The sequence below is a fragment of the Henckelia pumila genome, chromosome 1 (genome assembly GCF_033568475.1).
Source record: "Henckelia pumila isolate YLH828 chromosome 1, ASM3356847v2, whole genome shotgun sequence".
Taxonomy (NCBI): domain Eukaryota; kingdom Viridiplantae; phylum Streptophyta; class Magnoliopsida; order Lamiales; family Gesneriaceae; genus Henckelia; species Henckelia pumila.
In genome coordinates this window covers 82215068-82236206 of record NC_133120.1, presented here as the reverse complement: position 1 = coordinate 82236206, position 21139 = coordinate 82215068, and the positions used below count along the sequence as shown (strand labels likewise).

The 21139-nt window shown below is 37.0% G+C and overlaps 5 protein-coding genes and 1 pseudogene across 5 annotated transcripts; 4 read left to right on the top strand and 2 right to left on the bottom strand.

The window, feature by feature from the left end:
• The first annotated feature begins 6399 nt into the window (after positions 1–6399).
• On the top strand, positions 6400–7276 carry LOC140866384 (uncharacterized). Its single transcript, XM_073271366.1, has 2 exons — positions 6400–6454; positions 6573–7276. Exons 1-2 carry the CDS (start codon positions 6400–6402, stop codon positions 7274–7276), a joined length of 759 nt encoding a protein of 252 aa, XP_073127467.1.
• A 1248-nt stretch (positions 7277–8524) lies between these two features.
• On the top strand, positions 8525–9277 carry LOC140887128 (uncharacterized). The gene is made up of 4 exons (XM_073294188.1): positions 8525–8624; positions 8705–8758; positions 8867–8918; positions 9017–9277. The coding sequence occupies exons 1-4, from the start codon at positions 8575–8577 to the stop codon at positions 9185–9187; spliced, it is 327 nt and encodes a 108-aa protein (XP_073150289.1). The 5' UTR covers positions 8525–8574; the 3' UTR covers positions 9188–9277.
• Positions 9278–9544: 267 nt separating this feature from the next.
• On the bottom strand, positions 9545–14694 carry LOC140887111 (tubulin-folding cofactor E). Its single transcript, XM_073294164.1, has 15 exons — positions 14211–14694; positions 13754–13924; positions 13494–13540; positions 13062–13208; positions 12894–12968; positions 12264–12373; positions 12067–12167; positions 11920–11981; positions 11217–11324; positions 11085–11119; positions 10686–10751; positions 10427–10518; positions 10254–10330; positions 10091–10168; positions 9545–9997 (listed from the first exon to the last, which is right to left on the bottom strand). Exons 1-15 carry the CDS (start codon positions 14536–14538, stop codon positions 9905–9907), a joined length of 1590 nt encoding a protein of 529 aa, XP_073150265.1. The 5' UTR covers positions 14539–14694; the 3' UTR covers positions 9545–9904.
• Positions 14695–14964: 270 nt separating this feature from the next.
• Positions 14965–16434, top strand: LOC140887137 (uncharacterized; annotated as a pseudogene).
• Positions 16435–16806: 372 nt separating this feature from the next.
• LOC140887118 (GDSL esterase/lipase At1g33811) lies at positions 16807–18412 on the top strand. The gene is made up of 3 exons (XM_073294176.1): positions 16807–17306; positions 17386–18018; positions 18090–18412. Exons 1-3 carry the CDS (start codon positions 17063–17065, stop codon positions 18311–18313), a joined length of 1101 nt encoding a protein of 366 aa, XP_073150277.1. The 5' UTR covers positions 16807–17062; the 3' UTR covers positions 18314–18412.
• A 164-nt stretch (positions 18413–18576) lies between these two features.
• Positions 18577–20261, bottom strand: LOC140875093 (GDSL esterase/lipase At1g71691-like). Its single transcript, XM_073278637.1, has 5 exons — positions 19936–20261; positions 19713–19834; positions 19352–19591; positions 19015–19264; positions 18577–18930 (listed from the first exon to the last, which is right to left on the bottom strand). The coding sequence occupies exons 1-5, from the start codon at positions 20213–20215 to the stop codon at positions 18710–18712; spliced, it is 1113 nt and encodes a 370-aa protein (XP_073134738.1). The 5' UTR covers positions 20216–20261; the 3' UTR covers positions 18577–18709.
• Positions 20262–21139: the final 878 nt, after the last annotated feature.

Here is a 21139-nt window from a genome sequence, read left to right as displayed (position 1 = left end):
TATGATTAAGAATTGAGCATGAAAAATATTTTTATGGAAATTGAAGTGGTGTGACAGCACAGAGGTGGTTTACCACCGGCACAGAGGTAGTTTTACTACCGGTATAGAAGTGGTTTTACCACTGGCACAGAGGTAGTTTACTACCAGCATAGAGGTGGATTTATCCACCGCCACGTACGATGGTTTCTAGACTAATCAGTCAGCACGGTTATTAGTCACATTCATGGATATGACCATACTCAGTTTTTATGATTATGACATGCTCAATTATGTTATGTATGATTAGTTATGATGTATGTACGACTGATGATGAATAATTTTTATGATGCATTTATTTTAAGATCATGCATGCATGTCCACGTAAGTTAAATGTATTAGTATGATTATGTGATGCATTATTTTAAACCTCGTTATCAAGGATTAGACATGTTGAGCCTCTAGGCTCACTACGCTTATATGGTGCAGGTGAGTATGATGATGTCTATGTAGCTCCTACCGGTGGCGAGGACGTATGAGCGAGCATGGCAGTGGACCCCGTGACCGTCGCAGTTATTTAGATTATTGCATTGAGTTTTGAAACATGATTTATTTTACTATTGTTTCCGCGTATGAGATTTTTCAGCAGTATTGTTTATTATTTTAAATTGATGCATGAAACATTTTTAAGGATTTATTTATTTAATATTTTTTTTTAGGTTACTTAAGAAAAGTATGTTATTTTTATATACATATATGTATGGGCGTATATGTATAGTATTATTTTTAGTATATTATTTTAAAAAAAAAAAGTTTTTCCGCATTTATTAGTAGTTGGGCGTTTCAATTGGTATCAGAGCGCGGTCCTTGGAGGGTGTCTACTGTCACGTGAAGCTCAGAAATCCTGCTACCGGTCTGTAAGTTTTAAATATTTTCTTATGAATTATAAGGAGCATATGTAATGATTTAAGATTTTCATGTTAGTAAAGTTTTAGAACCCTTAAGAAATTTACATGCATGCAATTTCAAAAGCAATTACACCAAGAGTTATGTAAGATTAATTATCTCAATTAATGTTGGCATTAACTCAAGAAGTTGGAAAGCCAAAGGACAAACCATGAAACTCCCATCATCAATTATCATTATGGACATGATTAATGACTTTTATGACCATTAAGAGTATCCTTTCACCTTCTACTAAACCTCACCTATAAATAGAGCTCAAGGTTGAAGGAATTAGATACACCAAACCCAAGCTTTGCTCTCTCCATATCTCACAAAATTTAGTATCTTTAGTGGTCGAGACTCTGCCTAATTTTCGAATCTGGAGTAGCTTGTGTTCAAAGCAAGTAGTCGAGCAAGAGTGCTGTTGAAAGTCCTGATCGAGGTGTCATCCAATTTCGAGTTAGAGTTCTGACCAAAGATCCAATATACTTCAATTTTTGTGGGAATCAGGTAAGTGGGTTTTTGTTTCTTTAAGTCATCTTTGTTTCAATTCGATGGAAATCATTGAGTCTTGTTTCTATTAGACTCTTTTTGTTAATTTTGATTCTCTAAGCATTATTCTAAGAAACCATCGAAATCTTTGTTTGAGCTTATTCTTGTTTGAAATCACCAAGTATCCGTTTCAAGTTTCGATCGTACACTGTTTGTTTTATGTCATTTGATTTCGTTTCATGTTTCGTTCTGTACGATTCCTCTGTTATGCAATGCGATCTTGAAATGCACTGTTAGGATTCAAATTAAGAAATGGTAAGGAAATTCCGAAAACATGATATGATAAGGCCCTGATGCGGTGGGTTATAATAACCGTTTAAGGCCTCGTCCCCTTAGAGGAGTAACAATTAGGGACTGATCAGTAGCCAGGATTAACGAGATGAATAACAGTGCCATGTATAAGTTATGATTCGGTTATGATATGTCTTGATTCTTTGTTTCGTATTCTGGTTGTCTCCTGTCTTGACTCCTATTGAATTCGTATCATGTACATATATTCGATATTTGTGTGTACGATTGGCCCCCACTTGCTGAGTATTTCCCAAAACACTCACCCATTTACTCTCCCTCCCCAGATAAGAATGAAGATGAGTTAGATGACAAAGAACAGATTATGTTATGGGGTTGGTGATGACGGATCAGTTCAAGTTGAAGAAATATTTTTTTTTACTTTAAATTTCAATTTCGCTTTCGCATTGTCGCACTTGTGTTTTTTCAATGTAAAAACAGTTATAGTTTATGAAACAGACTGGTTTTTTGGCAAGATTTGTACTACGAGGCTTGTTGTTTCAATGTTAAATTGTTAAACAACGCCGATGTCAACTAGGCCCGTTTTCGGGGCGTGACATTTTAGTGGTATCAGAGCCCGCCAGGTTCCATAATCCGGATGGGAAGAGCTTCTTGCTGAAAAAAAAAATAATAAATTTCAGTTGTGAAGCATCCCTAGTTCAGATAGACCAGCTGGGACAATAGACCAGTTGGGAGAGAAAGAATCCGATAAGACAAAATAGCTGGCTAATATAATAGATTTGTTAAGAGTAATCTTATTCTAGAATGAACTTCAATTTTGTCCTTGAACGATTTATGGGATGTGCAAGTACTCCAATCAAGTTAGCTACAACCCGACACCAGTTAGCGCAAAGAACGTGGATGAAGAAGATCCAATTGAAGTATACATGCCTGAAATGCGACATACTAAGATTATCACCAAAAGGAGAAATTTTTAAGTCATAGATCTGCCACACAATATCTTGTGTGTTTAACTAAGGAGAAAACATTTTAGTGTGATTCTAGTTAAGAGAAACTCAGTTAGATGAATTTAAGTTTGAACTATCTAACTATTGGAAAATATGGTTTTGGGATATATGAAGATAAGAATTCAATTATTAGTGATTTATCCAATAGGAATTTGGTTAGGTAATCCTCATAGACAGAATTAAGAAAAGTTCGGCTAAAAGAAGCATGCCGATAAGATGGGTTTTAGGGAACTTGATGGAACCAATTAAGGTAATTAAGTAAATTGGGTTCATGATCTTGATGGGAAATTAAGAATGATTCACTTGGGAAGATGAATTACTTGGGGACTAGAAATTAAGATTGAGAACAAGAATGAATCACTTGGGATCTAGTAAGTAAGATTTAGAATGAGAACGAATATTTTGGAGACAAGTAATTAAGATTGAGAGTGAGAAAGAACCACTTGGGAACTAGTGTTTATGTCTGATATAAAATTTAAGACTGATATTTTGGCCTTAAGTTAGATTGATTTTGGGATTATTAATTAGCATACGTGTTTGATATAATTCTTTAAGCCATGATTTTTTTTGGAATTTAAGTTAGACTAACATGATTAGGATATATTTTGATTTCAAGGATATATCATCGGAATAACACGACAATAATTTTTGGGATAGAAACTCTAATTCTGCTAATTTCCTTGATTTCTTAGGCTTCCAATTCACATGAATATCTTCAAGATTTTCAATTATAAAAGATATTTAATAACCCGATTAAATGATCATTCCAATCCATTTTTATTTTCTTAATTTGGAAGACAATGATTTCCAATTTTGAACCTCCTTATACCATATTTTCGAATTATAGTTAGTTAATTTGAAAATGGAATTTTATATTCTCATAATCCTTGATCAAATTCAATCAAGAATTGGGAGATGATTATGGTCATACTCCAAGGAAGATTTGAACTCAATTTAGGCATGAATCAAGGCCATTCAAATCAATATTATTATCCTACCAAATTAGTCTCCCTTAGGCACCTATATAAATCACTTTTATAGATGAAAGAAAGCACACCAAGCAACAATTTTACCCAAAATTTCGAGCAAGCCCCATCCTATTTCTCAAGCTCACTTTCGAGAACATGGCAAACCAAGCCAACGCATTTAGGGGTCTCGAAAATGAAATTGAGCAACTCAAGAGTACTATCGCGAGTTTGCTCCGTGACAAGGATGAGTTGAAGGAGGCTAGGGACAAATTTCAAAGAGAAGCGAGCCAACTCGCTTTTGATAAAATATTTGCAGAAAAACAACTCAAGGATTACAAGGAAGAGTTGCAAGAGGCGCAAAAGTATGGACTCCAAATGTTGACAACTGCTGAAGCATGGTGTGATCATTATAAGATCGCAAAACAATTAAGAGATCAACTCCAACAGGAATTTGATGCATACAGACAATCAATGGAAAACCAGGTGAATCAATTTGGAGTTGATAGCCAAAATTTGGCTACTCAAGTTGTCAATTTACAAGGCCAAATGGAGAACTTGCAGCAGTTAGTGAATGCACGAGTGGAAGGAGCAAATGAAGAACCTATAGATGGAGAAATCGTAGATTAGGAGGTCATCGATATTCTATTTTTCGTTAGATTGTACTCCAACCTTTCCTTTTGAATTTTATGAAAATTAATAAATTTTGTTTTGATATATCATTGAAACCTATTTCTAGATAAAAACATATCAAATTAGCAAATCATGGAGGAATTCTTGAAATACATTAGTTGGAGACCACGATTTAAGTTTCGAGGACGAAACTTCAAATAAGGAGGGTGGAATGTAAAGATCAAGAAATTTACATGCATGCAATTTTAAAAGCAATTACACCAAGAGTTATGTAAGATTAATTATCTCAATTAATGTTGGCATTAACTCAAGAAGTTGGAAAGCCAAAGGACAAACCATGAAACTCCCATCATCAATTATCATTATGGGCATGATTAAGGACTTTTATGACCATTAAGAGTGTCCTTTCACCTTCTACTAAACCTCACCTATAAATAGAGCTCAAGGTTGAAGGAATTAGATACACCAAACCCAAGCTTTGCTCTCTCCATATCTCACAAAATTTAGTATCTTTAGTGGTCGAGACTCTGCCTAATTTTTGAATCTGGAGTAGCTTGTGTTCAAAGCAAGTAGTCGAGCAAGAGTGCTGTTGAAAGTCCTGATCGAGGTGTCATCCAATTTCGAGTTAGAGTTCTGACCAAAGATCCAATATACTTCAATTTTTGTGGGAATCAGGTAAGTGGGTTTTTGTTTCTTTAAGCCATCTTTGTTTCAATTCGATGGAAATCATTGAGTCTTGTTTCTATTGGACTCTTTTTGTTAATTTTGATTCTCTAAGCATTATTCTAAGAAACCATCGAAATCTTTGTTTGAGCTTATTCTTGTTTGAAATCACCAAGTATCCGTTTCAAGTTTCGATCGTACACTGTTTGTTTTATGTCATTTGATTTCGTTTCATGTTTCGTTCTGTACGATTCCTCTGTTATGCAATGCGATCTTGAAATGCACTGTTAGGATTCAAATTAAGAAATGGTAAGGAAATTCCGAAAACATGATATGATAAGGCCCTGATGCGGTGGGTTATAATAACCGTTTAAGGCCTCGTCCCCTTAGAGGAGTAACAATTAGGGACTGATCAGTAGCCAGGATTAACGAGATGAATAACAGTGCCATGTATAAGTTATGATTCGGTTATGATATGTCTTGATTCTTTGTTTCGTATTCTGGTTGTCTCCTGTCTTGACTCCTATTGAATTCGTATCATGTATATATATTCGATATTTGTGTGTACGATTGGCCCCCACTTGCTGAGTGTTTCCCAAAACACTCACCCATTTACTCTCCCTCCCCAGATAAGAATGAAGATGAGTTAGATGACAAAGAACAGATTATGTTATGGGGTTGGTGATGACGGATCAGTTCAAGTTGAAGAAATATTTTTTTCTACTTTAAATTTCAATTTCGCTTCCGCATTGTCGCACTTGTGTTTTTTCTATGTAAAAACAGTTATAGTTTATGAAATAGACTGGTTTTTTGGCAAGATTTGTACTACGAGGCTTGTTGTTTCAATGTTAAATTGTTAAACAACGCCGATGTCAACTAGGCCCGTTTTCGGGGCGTGACACCCAGCCCATTTGCTTGACCTTAATATTTATTATTCCTCATCCCTAAAGATTATGTAGGTCTCCTGTGTGCGCCTCCTTTAGTGTGTGCTTTCATTTTGCTTCTGTGTGAGAGCGCCGCATTGAGAGAGAAGAGAGACTGTGTGAGGTAGCTTGTGGTTCTCCTCCTTCGGTGACTAAGTGTCTTCCTCTTCTCTGTGCTTTGTGCATCTTCTGTGTGTGATCTTTGTGATCGATTTTGATATTCTTTCTGGGGAATTAGTAGGCAGATAGCGTGTCGCTTGGGTTGGGATATCCTTTTGCGGTCTTCGTCGTGTTCTTGGTGTATTGGAGATAGTAGCGTCTGAGCCCCGGAAACTCTAATATATATAGCTCGTTGTGGTTGTTTCTCTCTGTTCTTGTTCTCTGCTCTTTTCTTTTGTTTTGGATGTGCAGGAACAGATTCAAATAGGAAGATGCGGATAGAAGGAGGTCGGCCATCTTGCATAACAGGTGCAATCCATCGTATATATGGCGTTTTTTATTATGGAGCAGAAAACTCTTGCACAAAGGGCTTCGATGGCGAGTCTGTAATGGGGAAAAAATCCAAACATTTCAAGATCACTGGATTCCGGGCATTCATTCTTTGAATCGGCCACAAGGTATTCAGCAAGGCTTTGATATTGTTAACTCTTTTATTTTAGATGGATCTTGTAATGCAAATTTGTTAAATTCTATACTGCCAAATTACATTGTTCAGAATATCTTGGAAATCCCTATCTCTTTATCGTTGAATGAGGACTCGAGATATTGGTATCTTGATCCAAAGGGACATTATTCGGTTAAAGATGGGTATAAACTAGAAATTGGATTCTACGATTCTTCTGAAAAAAGCTCACATTTACATTCGAAAGGTTGGTGGAAGTTCTTATGGTCTATGTCGGTGCCTCCAAAAGTCCGTATATTTTGGTGGCGAGCTATATTGAATATTATTCCGACGCAAGCTAACTTGATGGCGCATCATGTACCAGTAACAGGATTATGTCTTTTATGTCAATATGGTTTTGATTCCACCTGTCATGCCCTGTTCTTCTGTCCCATGGTTAAGCAGTGCTGGAAGAACTCGTTGTTCAAATCAATTCTGAAGCAGGCCACTTCATTGGACCTTATTGATATTTTTCTGTGGATGAAGGCAGCTTTATTAAATTCAGAGCTGGAAAGCTTTGTGATGCGAGTGTGGGCCGTATGGCAAGAAAGACTCGGAATTATCCATGTTAAAGATAAGCTTCCTGCTCGATTTGATATAGAATGGAGTGACATATTGCTACATGAATTCAATGAGGCAAGAGCAGCTTTAAATTCGAGTGCCGTGCAAAAAGACAGAGTTCCAAGTCCAAAATGGAAATAACCAGGTCTTAACAAATTGAAATTATATGTGAATGCTCTGATTAATGATGCTACTGGTGATTTTTCTATTGGTGGGCTTGTGAGAAACCATGAAGGACAAGCCTTGTTAGCCTTTGCCAACAGAATCTTGAAACCTCCATCAAGAGTCTGGGGATTAGTAGCTGTCCGTGAAGGAATCCAATTGGTGCAAGAACGAGGAATGGATATTTATGAAATCGTGACTGATTCTTTTCTGGCAGTGCAAGCAGTCGCCAACCCAGCAGACAAGGGCGGACCCAAGTGTAATGACACCCGGGCTTTAGCCCGGGTGGTCCGGAAAAATTTTAAAATTTTATATATATTAATTTTGAAATTTTTTGGATTAATAGTAGTCCGGGTGGTTCGATTCAAAATATTAAACAATTCTAGAGTTTAAAATTTTAGCTCGGGTGGTTTAAAAATTTTGGGTCCGCCATTGCCAGCAGAGGATGTTAGCTACACTGGAAATATTGCATTGAATATTCGCTGTTGTCTGGATGGTCTTTCGGGCCTTAATCTAAGTCATGTTACACGAACGACGAATTTAGCTGCACATAGACTTGCTTTATTTGCTCTTGTTTCCCCTTCCCATTGTATTTGGGAACATGAGAATTTTTCTCCTTAGTTAGTTAATCTTGTATTGAATGACATCTCATAATTTTAATAATATTGCAAGATTTCTGTCAAAAAAAAAAACTCTATTGATGTTAGCTAGGTAGATAAACACGAAATATATATTAATTAACTTTTGTTTTGATATTTATTTTTTTAAAAAAATTCTAATACACAAATGTATTAACTGTAAATTTGATTATTAAGTTTTTATTTTGAAATAAAACTTTTGTCAATAATGTTTAGAAGATGTCATGCTTAATTACATTTTTCAATTAAAAAGGTATTTTTTAAGTTATAATAAAAAATTAAAAACATAAGAAGGTAATGTCGTTTGTTTAGGAAATCGAAAATAAAATACAAATTAATATGAAAATGAAATTAACCGTCCTTAAAAAATTAAGAAAAATTTTAGAACATAAAATATTCTAGTTGGTAGCATACCAAAGTATTGTGTTTGTTTTTTTTAAAGATAAAATCAAAATCTTATGATATAAAGAAAATAATAAATAAAGATAAATTTGTCAAACAATGTTATTAATATTTTTCTGAAGTGTAAATAATAATTTTTTCCCCCATTTTTCCATTTACTTTTATTTTTTGGTTAGTCGTTACGAAACGACGCTACAGCCTTCAAACCCACATCACAGAGAGCAGTAACACCCACGAATGGATAGCAAACACAAACGCCTCTTGTTCGACCGCCGCTACGGTTGGGTGTAAGCATGATGCTTTCATTTTTAATCAAGCAATTTTTAAATTCAATCTTAATTTTATTTCTAAATGGAATTGGAGGTAGATTGGATGAATGGAATGAGCCGTCGGAAGAAGCCTTATCCGGTGGCCGCGGCATGTATGCATTTTCTTCCTTCTTTGCTGAGAAAGATTTGCGATTTATTGTATACTATTCTCCCACCTTTTTTTTTTTTTTTTGATTCGTCTCCAATTCTCAATTTGGAAGGTTCTGCGTTCTGCCCCTAGCTAAGGCGTTGCTTCAAAAGTCGTCGGAATCGGTAAAATTCGTCTTGTTTGTTGGTTTTTTTTCATGGAAAATCCGTTCATGGGTTTCATTATTCGTACGTATGTGGATCGATATTTTGTGTTTTGGCAGATTAACTTTGTGGCGAGCTCCGTGTTGAAAGTGGTGGAAACACCAGAGATGATCGCACCCAGAGCTGTTCGATCTACTCTGACTCACCACGCGCAAAACATTGCATCTTCGGTGAAGAAAATGGAATTCAGTTTTAGGGAAGCATCGAATTGTAGGCGTGAACAAAATTGACAATTGTGTCTCGATTAACAAGAATAATATCGTAATGAAACACTACCTTAGTTCGAGGTTTTGTTTTTACTATTTGAATTCTTTTCATTAGTCCAGTGTGTTTTTCCATTTTCTCGCATATGGATTGAATTCTTTTCAATTTTAGTTTTTTTTTTTAATCGGATTGCTAATGTGACCGATGGTAATTTTTAGGCCTTACTAATTTTTGACATCACGTTAGTCCTTTTCAATGTCACATTGTAAAAAAATAACTAAAATTGAAAAATACAAGTTAGTGTACTATAAGACCACAAATTATATGATAACAAGACACACGATAAAAACATGCAAGTTCCTGAACCAAAAGTTTCCCTTTTTTCCAAAGTAATACCGCACAGTAAAAAAAACGTGCATATTTCCAAAATATATACTTGAAGCGTAAAAAAATGATGAAACGAGTTTGACGCACAGACTCCAAACAAAATTCAGACTCAAATAAATAAAAGAAAGAAAATGTAAAAAAAAAAAAGCAACGATCATAATGATAGAAGATCAAAGAAAGTACATCTATGCATATGCCGGGTCTGTCTATGCTGCCCTTAGGATTGGCTACCCCAAGGGCAGATCAATGACCCAGATTGATCTGCAGATCAAATCAATTGATCTGCACATCAATTGCTAGCATAGAATTTTCCACACCCTAATATTCGCATTTTGAAATGAATGGTGACATCAGGGCTATTCATCTACAAGAATGGTGGATTCATTACCAATCCCTAGCTCCATAAGAGATTCCATGTCATCATTAAGCAATGTAGGTACGAGAGAACCCTAAAAAACAAACCCCACGAAGATAGAAATTGTGGTGGTCAAGAAAGCAACGAGATTCCGCGGAAATCTGGTGAGGAAAAAGAAGATACCCACCTCTTCTTGGAGAAACAAGATAGGCTTCACCGATTTTAGCTTGAAGAAACTCTCACACAAATTCTTCAGCTTTCCAACCTACGCAACAATATTCACGCATTTACACTTGGATTGGAAAAGCCCATCAAAACAATCAGCTTTGGGAAATGGCAATATGTATCACCGTTGTAGTTGCAGGCAACTTTTTCACGAGGACGGGTTTTTCACCCATAGAAGCTCCAATGCATTTCAAAGAGACAGCTGCATGGACAAGTCTAGCTTATAAAAACAAAATAATATCATTCCAGAATAATAGAATATGGGAGCGCGGAAGCTAATTCAAAACAAAGTTCATACAAATTAATCCTGACGCCATTTTTTGATTGCCTGATGCACCTATTGATTGTTTTTCATCCTCAATTCCAAGAGTATTTTTAAGCTCAGCAAACCTGTTTACCCAATGCATACGAAGAGACGCATCAACAGAGTACTAAGACACACTGTTTTCTACGAATCATGTCAAGAATATAGCATCTATTTCATATGGTGGCACCAATGGTCTCCCATACACTCCAAAAGTAGCTAGGTAAGAGGAAATGGAGCTAAGAAAAATTACCTGGGATGGAGCCTTCTAATTTCTTCCGGACCGCCATGACACTTTGACATGACCATGCGGACATATCTGCAGGGAAATTTTAAGTAACTTTATCTGATGGATATAAATTAGGATGGTAACGGGGAGATCGCAATTGATCAAATCAGCCTCTCATCAATAACTTGATATGACCAACTTAACAGCAGCATGCACTCCATGCCCATGTACGTAACAGCAACTACCCACTTTTCCAATGGTTAAGTTCTAGACTATTTTCCCAGAAGATTTTTTTAATAATTAATCAGTTTGAAGAAGCATTTTGTCGAGAAAAATTTAACGAAGATATATTTTTCTCAGACCCTTGAGTGAAAAACATAGCACATATGCATTATGGCTAGCATTCTGAAGAAAAAGCAATACCGAATTTCAGAGTCCTTCCGCTCTCGAGGACTAATCTGCAATAACAGAAAGCCTATCAGAAAAATGTTAACGGCAAAACAGGAAGACCTCACAATCACCCTAAAAAGAAATTAAAAATTATCTTAAACTTACCTCACTGCCATTAAATATTTTAATTTTTTCTAAACGTGCTATAAAAACAAATCTGGGAATGCCACCTTTCCCTAGATCTGCAACTGGATTCCCGGAAAGCCTGACATCCTGCATAACAAAGCATTTGTCATGCAACGCTGGGATGTTATCAATTATATAAAAAACGTTCATTGAAACAGTAAACGATCACTAGCAAAGATGGCAAAGTAAAGCAAGAATTTATCACATAAAAGATGAGACTGAATTTGTTTTCCAATGTCTCGTTCGAGAGGCATACCTAGTTCTTTCACGGTGTTAGGACCGAGTATTTAAAACGTACGTTCTTTAGATTGGATTTTTAGCTATCCTATTACACGATAGCCAAATGACAGGAGATGAACCTGAGGCCTCCTTGTTAAAATAATTGATCACGTAAGATATAGATGAGACCAAGAGACTACATGTTAGTCCTACGTTTGTCTGAAGCCAGACCTAAAAACAAGTAAGCAGGTTTACAGTCGTGCTATGAATACACACCCCCTGATCCTCCAAACCAGCTATTGTAATAGCTTACTTTCTTTGCTATTCTCAACACAGTTCATGACCAAAGCCCAACTAAAATATGCAGGTGTGAGTAATAGCATTCACCATTTAATCCCTTTACTGCTGATCATGTAGAGAAGTATTAAGGATATCTCAAACAGTACACAAATTTAATGCTCACCATCAAGCTAGGGAATGAATTAAGTGAATCGACAGATTCGAGGTCTTCAATTTTGTTACTCCCTGAAACAAGTAACAAACTAGATGAGTCCTCAAGAGTGACGGTATTAAGTATGAAAAATAACATTGCACAGTATTGGAACATTACCCAGAAAAAGGCCACACAAACTTTTGAAATGGTTATTACCACCACAATCAGGATACCATATGCTATTCAACTCATTGTTGCTCAAAAATAGCTGTTCCAAACTAAATGCAGGTGCCATGATGAAATAGCATTACAATAAGTGAAACAATGTAGACAATAAATATACAGTGGGAAAGTGGCCTTTCCTCTTTGTGTACCTGTTTAACTGTGACAATTTCATGATTTCATCCCAAGCAGCTATATAATTGTTTTCCAGATTAAGCAGACGCAGAGAATTAAATCCTTGGACAACATTTGAAGCTGCTGGCTGGACAGAAAAAAGAACATGTTACGAAACAAATTCTATAAAATATGCCAGGTGCAGATTCTCAAAAAAGACAAGTTTGACAGGGCAAGAATAACAGAAACACTAATCACTGAGACAAGCAGCATAATAAAATCCCAGATCGAATATAAACTTATCAAAGAATAGATGTTTACAGAATGAGCACTACAGGTTATAAGTGCTACAATGATCAAAAAGAGTGTCCCCTTACACATGCATCTCAGGTAACGGTCCATTCAATAGCTTCCACAGCAGAAATATAATTTAGAATAATGAGAGCCTGAGATCATACGTAAGCATATTCGATGTGAATAATCTGATGATCCATATGATATTAACTAATGCAATCTAGCACGAGTTTTTACCAACCATCCAGCAATTAAGCAATTTACATGTTCACAGATGAAAACTAGTTTGCCGGATAATACACATACAATCATCACCAAGCAAATAAAATAAGTCAGAATTCAACTCCAAACGTCGTTGTGTAATAAGCACTAACCGTTATTTCTCGTAATTTATTTCCCATTAGATGCAGTTCTTCCACATTCTGCAGTGAGTCCTTTAGAATTTCCACCTGCCATATTAAACAAAACCCGCTTTAAAATCATCCCCTGATTTTGATAAAAAAACTGAAATAATATTGCTACATAGAAACATAAGCCTCCACCTGCTTCCAGGTCACTCCAGTGTGGTTCAAAACTAAAATTCGGATGTTTGTTAGCTGGGGTATGGTAGTTATAACAGTTGATAATGAATTATTGGAAAGATTGAGCGCTTCAAGAGAAGGCAACCCTTGGTTGATAACACCTATATCCTGCAAGGATTATCAAATGAAAGAAAATTTGACCTTTATTATGCTCCAACCACATTGCAAATAAATTAAAGAAATAAACATTGCATCACAAGGTGCTGCATCATTTCCAACCAGAAGGGTCATCATGTCAATACTTAATAATGATGTAGCTTGATTGCTTCAGTAAAACATGATGCCCACAAATTTTAAGAATGTAAAAATAGTACTCCCATAATACTCTGCATACATAAATTGGCAACTGAAGCTTAATAAATTGATACATGTATTCCAGCAAGAAACACATACTTCCCATTTATCAATCAAGTTTCCAGTCAAGTCAAGCTCCTTCAGATCTGCAATAGAAAAATATTTGAAAATTCGTGGGAAACGAACAACAGCACTCACTGACGAGTATAATACTAGAATATAACTGTAGACAGGTACTCACATAAATGAAAAGGAGATGTCTGATAAATGTTAAGATAAAACACGACTTCAGATTTGAATATAAAAGAAAGAAACAACACAGGGAAATGTAGACCGACCCGGAGAGAAAATCAACTTACTAGGTAGCACCGAACTGACATGGTTGGGGGATCCGGGAAACCTAACTCCCAAATGAGATAATGACGCACTTGTGAGGTCCTCGAATCTACTCATCTTGTCTTGAATTTTCTCTTTCCCCAGAAGCTGGACCGACACTCTATTGTTTCTCGCAGAGAGGACATACATCTCATCTAAGCGAGGATAATACAAACAGACGAAAATGATCAGCCACACAACTGACCTAGAAAACTTCACAACGCAGCTGGACTAAAACAATCACAGATAAACTCAGCTAATGAACTTCTGTAAAACAAATAACAGGAGCAATACTTAGACTTGACCTTTCAATCATTCAAATGCGAGAAATTCCTATATCTACTAGTTGATATGCCGATAGCTTTTAGCACTGCATTTATATTGATACATCGCACAATCACAACCGAAACAGCGTACGAAATCAAATTCGCGTGACCTCACCTTCTTCTTCTTTAGTGGAGGCAGTTTGATAGCGAGTTTGGAGTGCTTCTAAAAGGGAAACTCCGGCGCTGAGATTATGCGGGCGGAGGAAGGACGCAGTGTCGTGGCCCCGGGCGGTGAAGTAAGCAACACCATTATGAGATCCATTATGCTTGCCGTGGCCGTCGGCATCCCAATCTACTCCGACCCAAGCACCGGAGTAGCCCTCTAGCGGCCCAACGTACTTGACGACTCCGGTTCTCTGAGGTTCGCCAGCATAGTGGACCCTTTGATCCACCTTGAATGCTGTTTCCGAGGAGCTCTGCATCTCTGGCTTCGGCTCATTCATCTCCTTCCAGTTAAAATCACAAACATTTCGTAAATATTCGTTTTTTTTAAGCCGGGTCTTAAACCCCCTCGGCCCCTCCCCTGCATTTAAATTATTATAATTTAAATTGATAAAAAAAAAAAAAAAAAAAGAGATTGTTTTTATTAAAATATTGTGAATTCAGAATTTAAATGAATGTTTTTCAATAAAATGATTTATTTGAACGAATGAATGAATGAATAGCAGATATGAATGCAGGGCAAGGGTACGTAGGCCCCTTTCATCTTCTCCGACACTTCTTGCATGACACAGAAAACCTCAATCAATTCAACAATGGCGAAAACGAAAATAGCTAGAGTTGCTTCAGTCGGCGCCATGGAGGGATCCCCCACAAGATGGCGATAACAAATTTCGAGACGCGCGGCTGAAGTTAACGTTAGAACCAGGTACAATGCCCGCTATGCATGTCCCAGGCAAGAAGGTTTACGACCATAAAACAGACGATATCGGAGAAGATTCCCCTATTCAAATCGATCCCGAACTTCGATACAGGTTCCAACGAAACTTCCAGGTAGATTCCCTCATCAGTTCGTTTTTTCTTAATTATGCGTGCATATATGATGTTTATATGGCTCTTTTAATTATCGATGTTAGATCATAGATGAGGTTGTATAGGGAGGATATTGTACGATAACTGAAAAAAGTTACGATCTTTGAGGCATGAGGGTATACCTTGGAGTTTCCTCTGTATGTCGAGACAGTGTTTAGACAGAGGGGTAGAATCTTGAGCTACGAGTAAAGATATGGCTTATTGAAAGACAGGATAACATAACTATTTTTAACTCCGGTTTTTGTAAAACATGACTCAAAATTTTTCAAAGATGTCGAATCTCTTCTTCGCACCAAACAGTGCCTATGCGTCACAGACTCACAAGTATTAGTTCGCGTGGTTGACAGTTGTAAACGTTTCTTGATTTGAGATGTTTAGATACACTGTCAAGATTCTATCCCGGGCCTTTAAAACCTTATGAGCAGCTTGTGGATGTTGAAGTGGCTATTAAGCTCATGAAAAATATTGCAGGCCTTTTGAACCCGAGGCATATTATTCCAAAGACTGCAGGATTTGTCTCTTCATAATCAGTGAAGCTTTGTTCTAAAAACATGTCTCCATTATTGTAGATATGACCTGATATATAATGTTGTGCTATGCTTTAGATTATACAAAAAAAATGAGTGATGTGAAGTCAATCATGTTGCTCTAAGACATCCCTCATCTCTGCAGTTCCTTCAGCATGTTTTTAGTGTTGATACAGTTGTCATACCGCTTCCTCCTTCAATGGCATAAATGTTTCGCGCAATTTGGCCTTTTTCACGAGGATCTTCAAACAGTTCTTTGGTAAGTTTGATTATACATCTGTCTGTACCATTCCGTGCTTCCATGAAATTTTGCTGAAGAAGACAAGATGATATTATCTATTTCCTTCATCTCCTTCTTCCCACAGCTTGCGTGAGTCCTATATTTCATAAAAAAAGATTGTTACTTCACTTATCCCATTTCATGAAATTTAATAATCTTCTATAGAAGGCTAAACTTTAGCCAAAAGGCGTGCAGTTCAAACATAACACTTTATCAGGAAGGATACATGTAATGGAATATTAGTGTCTGAGGTTAAAAGACTCTCTTCTGTCGCTAGTACCCAGATGTCAATTGGTTTTGAATTTGTCTTCCATTCTACTACCTATATCCTGGCAAGCGTTTAGACTTTAGAGTGCTGAATGTTTCGAAACGAAATCGATACTTCTGGAAAGTTTTTCATCATTTATTTGATTAGTGCTTGCGCAGATCCCGGTGGTACAGCAGATGCTCAGAAATCACTTGGGTTAGGTCAAGAAGAAAAAGTTCGAAAAGTTGGATGATTTTTGAATTTCAGACGACATTCATGTATTTGATGAGAGATTTATACGGCCCTGGTTTGGCAGAATCAGTTCTATCAAGGTTGCCAAGGCATATTGGCATTACTTTTATCATATGTCATTTCGCATCAGTTTGATTTATTTTGTTTCTCCAAAGCAATATGGTATTTTGACATGAATTATGAATGGTACATGTCGGCTGCACATCTGAATTTTCTTTTTCTTTAACATTTTTTAACCGTGTGAAATATTTGACAGAAGTCCCTGCTCAGAACATAACTCTTAACTGCCAAACTCATGATGATTCTGCCAACTTTCAAAATATTTTTCCAGAGTCTGGGGTCATGAATTAATCGCATCAATTTCCGTGGTCTATGACACCTTGTTGGCATAGGTCTCACGGGATAAAAGCCATTGCCACCGTTGCTTTGGCAAATTACAAAAATGAATCGTGAATTACAGCTAAAAAGAGTTGGAGCCCAACAAATACCAACTTCTTGATTTCATCTCATGAACCCATTTAAAATTGGGTACCAAGAATTGCATTATAAAATGATCCAGATTTCAAACTTGAAAACATACTCAAATTTTCATTTTGTATGAGGCAACGGCCAGTGAAAAAGTATCTAGTATGGCAAATTTCATGAATCTTGTCATTTGGATTCTTTTTAGTTTCTGGTGTTCGGAAACTGTGTCACAGCCTAATTATCAACAAGTGCCAGGACTATTTATATTTGGTGACTCGTTGGTAGATAATGGCAATAACAACGGATTACTTACTCTTGCCAGGGCAAACTACAGACCGTATGGCATTGATTTCCCACAAGGCACAACCGGACGCTTCACAAATGGCCGTACATTCGTCGATGCTTTAGGTTCTTTTTACCACAGTCTTTTTCAGGTGTTCATATCTTATTTTTAAGACAGACCTTATGCATTTCCTTATGTTTTCAGCTCAGCTATTAGGCTTTACGAACTACATTCAGCCCTATTCCGAGGTTCGTGGACGAGCATTACTTCTGGGAGCCAATTATGCATCAGGTGCTTCAGGAATTCGTGATGAAACGGGAAACAATTTGGGCGCTCACATGTCAATGAACCAACAGGTTGAAAACTTTCGCAGGACAGTGGTGCAGTTGAGTAGGTATTTTCGAGGAGACGGCGATGCACTTGCCTATTATCTAAGCAAATGCATACTTTACTGTGGGTTGGGAAGCAATGATTATCTCAACAATTACTTCATGCGGGATTACTATTCAACCAGTTATGAGTACACCCCCAAAGCTTATGCTGCTTCCCTCATCCAGGATTATTCCAAACAATTAACAGAACTATACAACCTAGGAGCACGTAAAGTGCTTGTGACCGCGGTAGGGGCAATAGGGTGCATACCATATCAGTTAGCACGATATAACGGTAATGGAAGCCGGTGCAATGACGAGATAAACAATGCTATTTCACTTTTCAACACAGGACTGAAAAGGCTGGTTGATAGATTCAACAATGGCCTGCTTCCCGGGGCGAAGTTTGTATACCTGGATTCATATCAAAGCGGCCAAGATTTAGCCTTGAATGCTAGATCTTATGGTAGGCATATACACATGATAGTATGATATCATCTTTTGTTCAAAAGCTTACTCCTACCGTTTGTTTGACAGGATTTGAAGTGGTCGACAGGGGATGTTGCGGGGTGGGAAGAAACAACGGGCAGATAACATGCCTGCCTTTTCAAATTCCATGCGAAAACCGGCGCAATCACATGTTTTGGGATGCATTTCATCCTACTGAAGCTGCCAATATTGTGCTAGCTAAGCAAGCCTACTCTTCTACCTCCAAAGCATATGCTTATCCCATTAACATACAGCAATTAGCCATGCTTTAGAATTTAACTCATTTTCTATGATCTTAGTTAGCTAATCCTTGGAATTTGCACTTATGTAATTTTGTCCTCTTCAGGACCTTTTTTTTATTGATTATTAAATATTTGCATCCTACATTTGTCTCAGTATTTTCTAATAAATATTTTGATCGTATTTATTTTGGCTTTACTAGCATTTAGACTTTTTAAATTCAGTTTAACATCCTTCTTCGCAGCTAAATCAGCAGCTACAAATATTTATCTAAAAAGACAACAGATCGATCACAAGAACACAAAATAAACAGATTTTCTTTCATGCATTTCCCCCACTACAAACATCTGCTGCCTCTCCAAAGTTCAAACTCATGAACTCAGGGAGTCACGAAGAAAAGAAAAGATAGAAAAAATCCATTGATGAGATCAAAGACTAGCTAGCTGCTGTATGTTGATGGGATAAGCAAACTCTGTATTCCCATTGAAAGCTTTCTGTCCAAACAATATGTTCACCGCTTCCGTGGGGTGGAAAGCGTCCCAGAATATGTACTGTTTCCGGTCTGGACATGGCGTCTGGAACGGTAGGCAAGTGATTTGCCCTCTGTTCCTCCCAATGCCGCAGCACCCAGTATTCACCGCACTAAATCCTGTACAATTTAGTACATAAAAAAGTGAGTACAAAATATTGAAAATCTTGATTAAATGAGAGAAAATGGAAGATCTCAAAGCACCATATGTTCCAGCATTTGCTAGGAGATCCTGGAACATGTTGCGAACATCGGTGTAAGAAAATCTTGAACCAGGTAGATTAGCGCTGAGATTGTTGATCATGGCCTTTGCGTTAGTATTGAAAGGAAGCACAAGCTGGTTAACTTCATCTGAGCATATACCATTGCTACTCTGTGCAAGAATGCTTGGAATACACCCCATCAGTCCAAGCCCTGCTATCACAAATTTCCTAGCTCCAAGATTGTACAGCCTCTGCAATTATTAAAAGAAAACACTCAAGAAAATACAAGTATACATGTATCACATACAAGTATGGCAGTGTAAGTCTAAGTATCTTACAGAAACTTGTTGGGAGTACTGTTGAGACAAGAGATCTGCGTATTGTTGAGCATCGTACTGATTCTTGGTGTTATAATTGGGCATGAGGTAATTGTTTAAATAGTCGTTGCTGCCCATCCCTATAAAGAAAATGGATTTGGCTATAGATTGCGACACATCTGGTACACCGAGGACACCACTCATCTGATCAAGAGTGTTCTCAAAATTTTGAATTTGCTGATTAAATGGAATCCGGCCAACCTGTCATGTTAGTGTAAATGGTGAAAAACATGACACTGTTGTATGGTCATTACATACTACTAGGTTGTTGGAAGCAAAAAACATGCAGGTGGGGTGTGCTCATATATCATGCATTACTCACAAAATTTCTTCCTGTATCATCAAGGATACCAGCAGCTGCAGAGGCATAATTGACACCATATCTGATTTGATCCCCAGAGGCCTCAGAGTATGGAGGAATCAGTGGCAACCCAAGCAATTCAGCTGCATATATGCAAGAAACAAACCAAAACCAGGCTGAATGCAACAGATTTCTTTTCTTTTACATAACTGAAAAGCGTTGGTGAGAGTGGTTTTCTATTTACCAATGGTGTCAACCATGGTATAACCATTGGAGAAACGCCCCGTGGAGCCGCCACTAAAGTCGATGCCGTAGGGGAAATAGTTGGCTTTTGCCAAAGATGCCAAGTTGTTGTTGTTGCCATTATCTATCAGAGAGTCACCAAAAATGAACAAAGCAGGCGCCAGAGCTTTCCTTTCGGCATTGCCAGCTCCATCTTCTTGACCCCTTACAAGACCTGCATTCATGTTACAAACTAGTAACATCACAAAAAACCCACAAAGCTTCAACTGCTCCTCAGCCATTCTTTGTGTGAGAAAAATGTGTGCTAGTGTGTGTATGGAGTGTTTGAAGGTGGCGAAAGGTTTTAATAAGCGGGGGAAAGGTGGTGGGTAGGGAGGAGTAAATGGAATCACCTGTATGGTTCTCTCTTGAAGTAAATACATGCAATAAATATTTCGACAGTGCTGTGGTATTTCTCTTTTTCACCTCCTTTTACATTTCCATTTTCATTTTCTTTGGTTTCGGAATTGCTCGATAATTCGGGTAATTTTGTTTCAAATTTCTGTTCTAGTTCTCGTAGTTTGAGCCTTTTAACATGCATGAATCATGTTACCTGAAAGAGAAACATGCACACTGACTTAATTGTTTGCCATTTACCAATTTCTCAAAATTAGAGTTTTCACGTATTCATTCCGTCTCAAATACATAGTACTATTTTTTTTCACACTGATAAAGAAAAAATTATTAGGAAAGTAAATTTTATACAAACTTTCTATTTTATTCCTATTTAATGTATTAAAAAATGATTGCACAATTTTCAATTTATAGTTAATAGGGATATATTAGTAAAGGAGTGTAAAAAAATATTACTAAATATGGTATATGACTATGTATTTGGGACAAACCAAAAAGAAAACGTAAACTATATAATTGAAACGGAGGGAGTATATGATATACCAGACTCCAGTGTTTTAAAAACCGGACCGGACCAGCCGGTTCGACCGGTTCGACCGAAAACCGGTCACTGGTCCGATCCGCAATACCCCTTAACGGTTTAATCGCTCAGAACCGGTCAAGAACCGGTCAAAACTGGTCGAACCGGCCAAGAACCGGCTAGAAAACCGGTTGAACCGATTTTTGAAATTTTTTTATTTTTTTTTAAATTGGTTTTTTTTTTAATTTTAAAATCTTAATTTAATATTTTATTATATATATATACACATTAT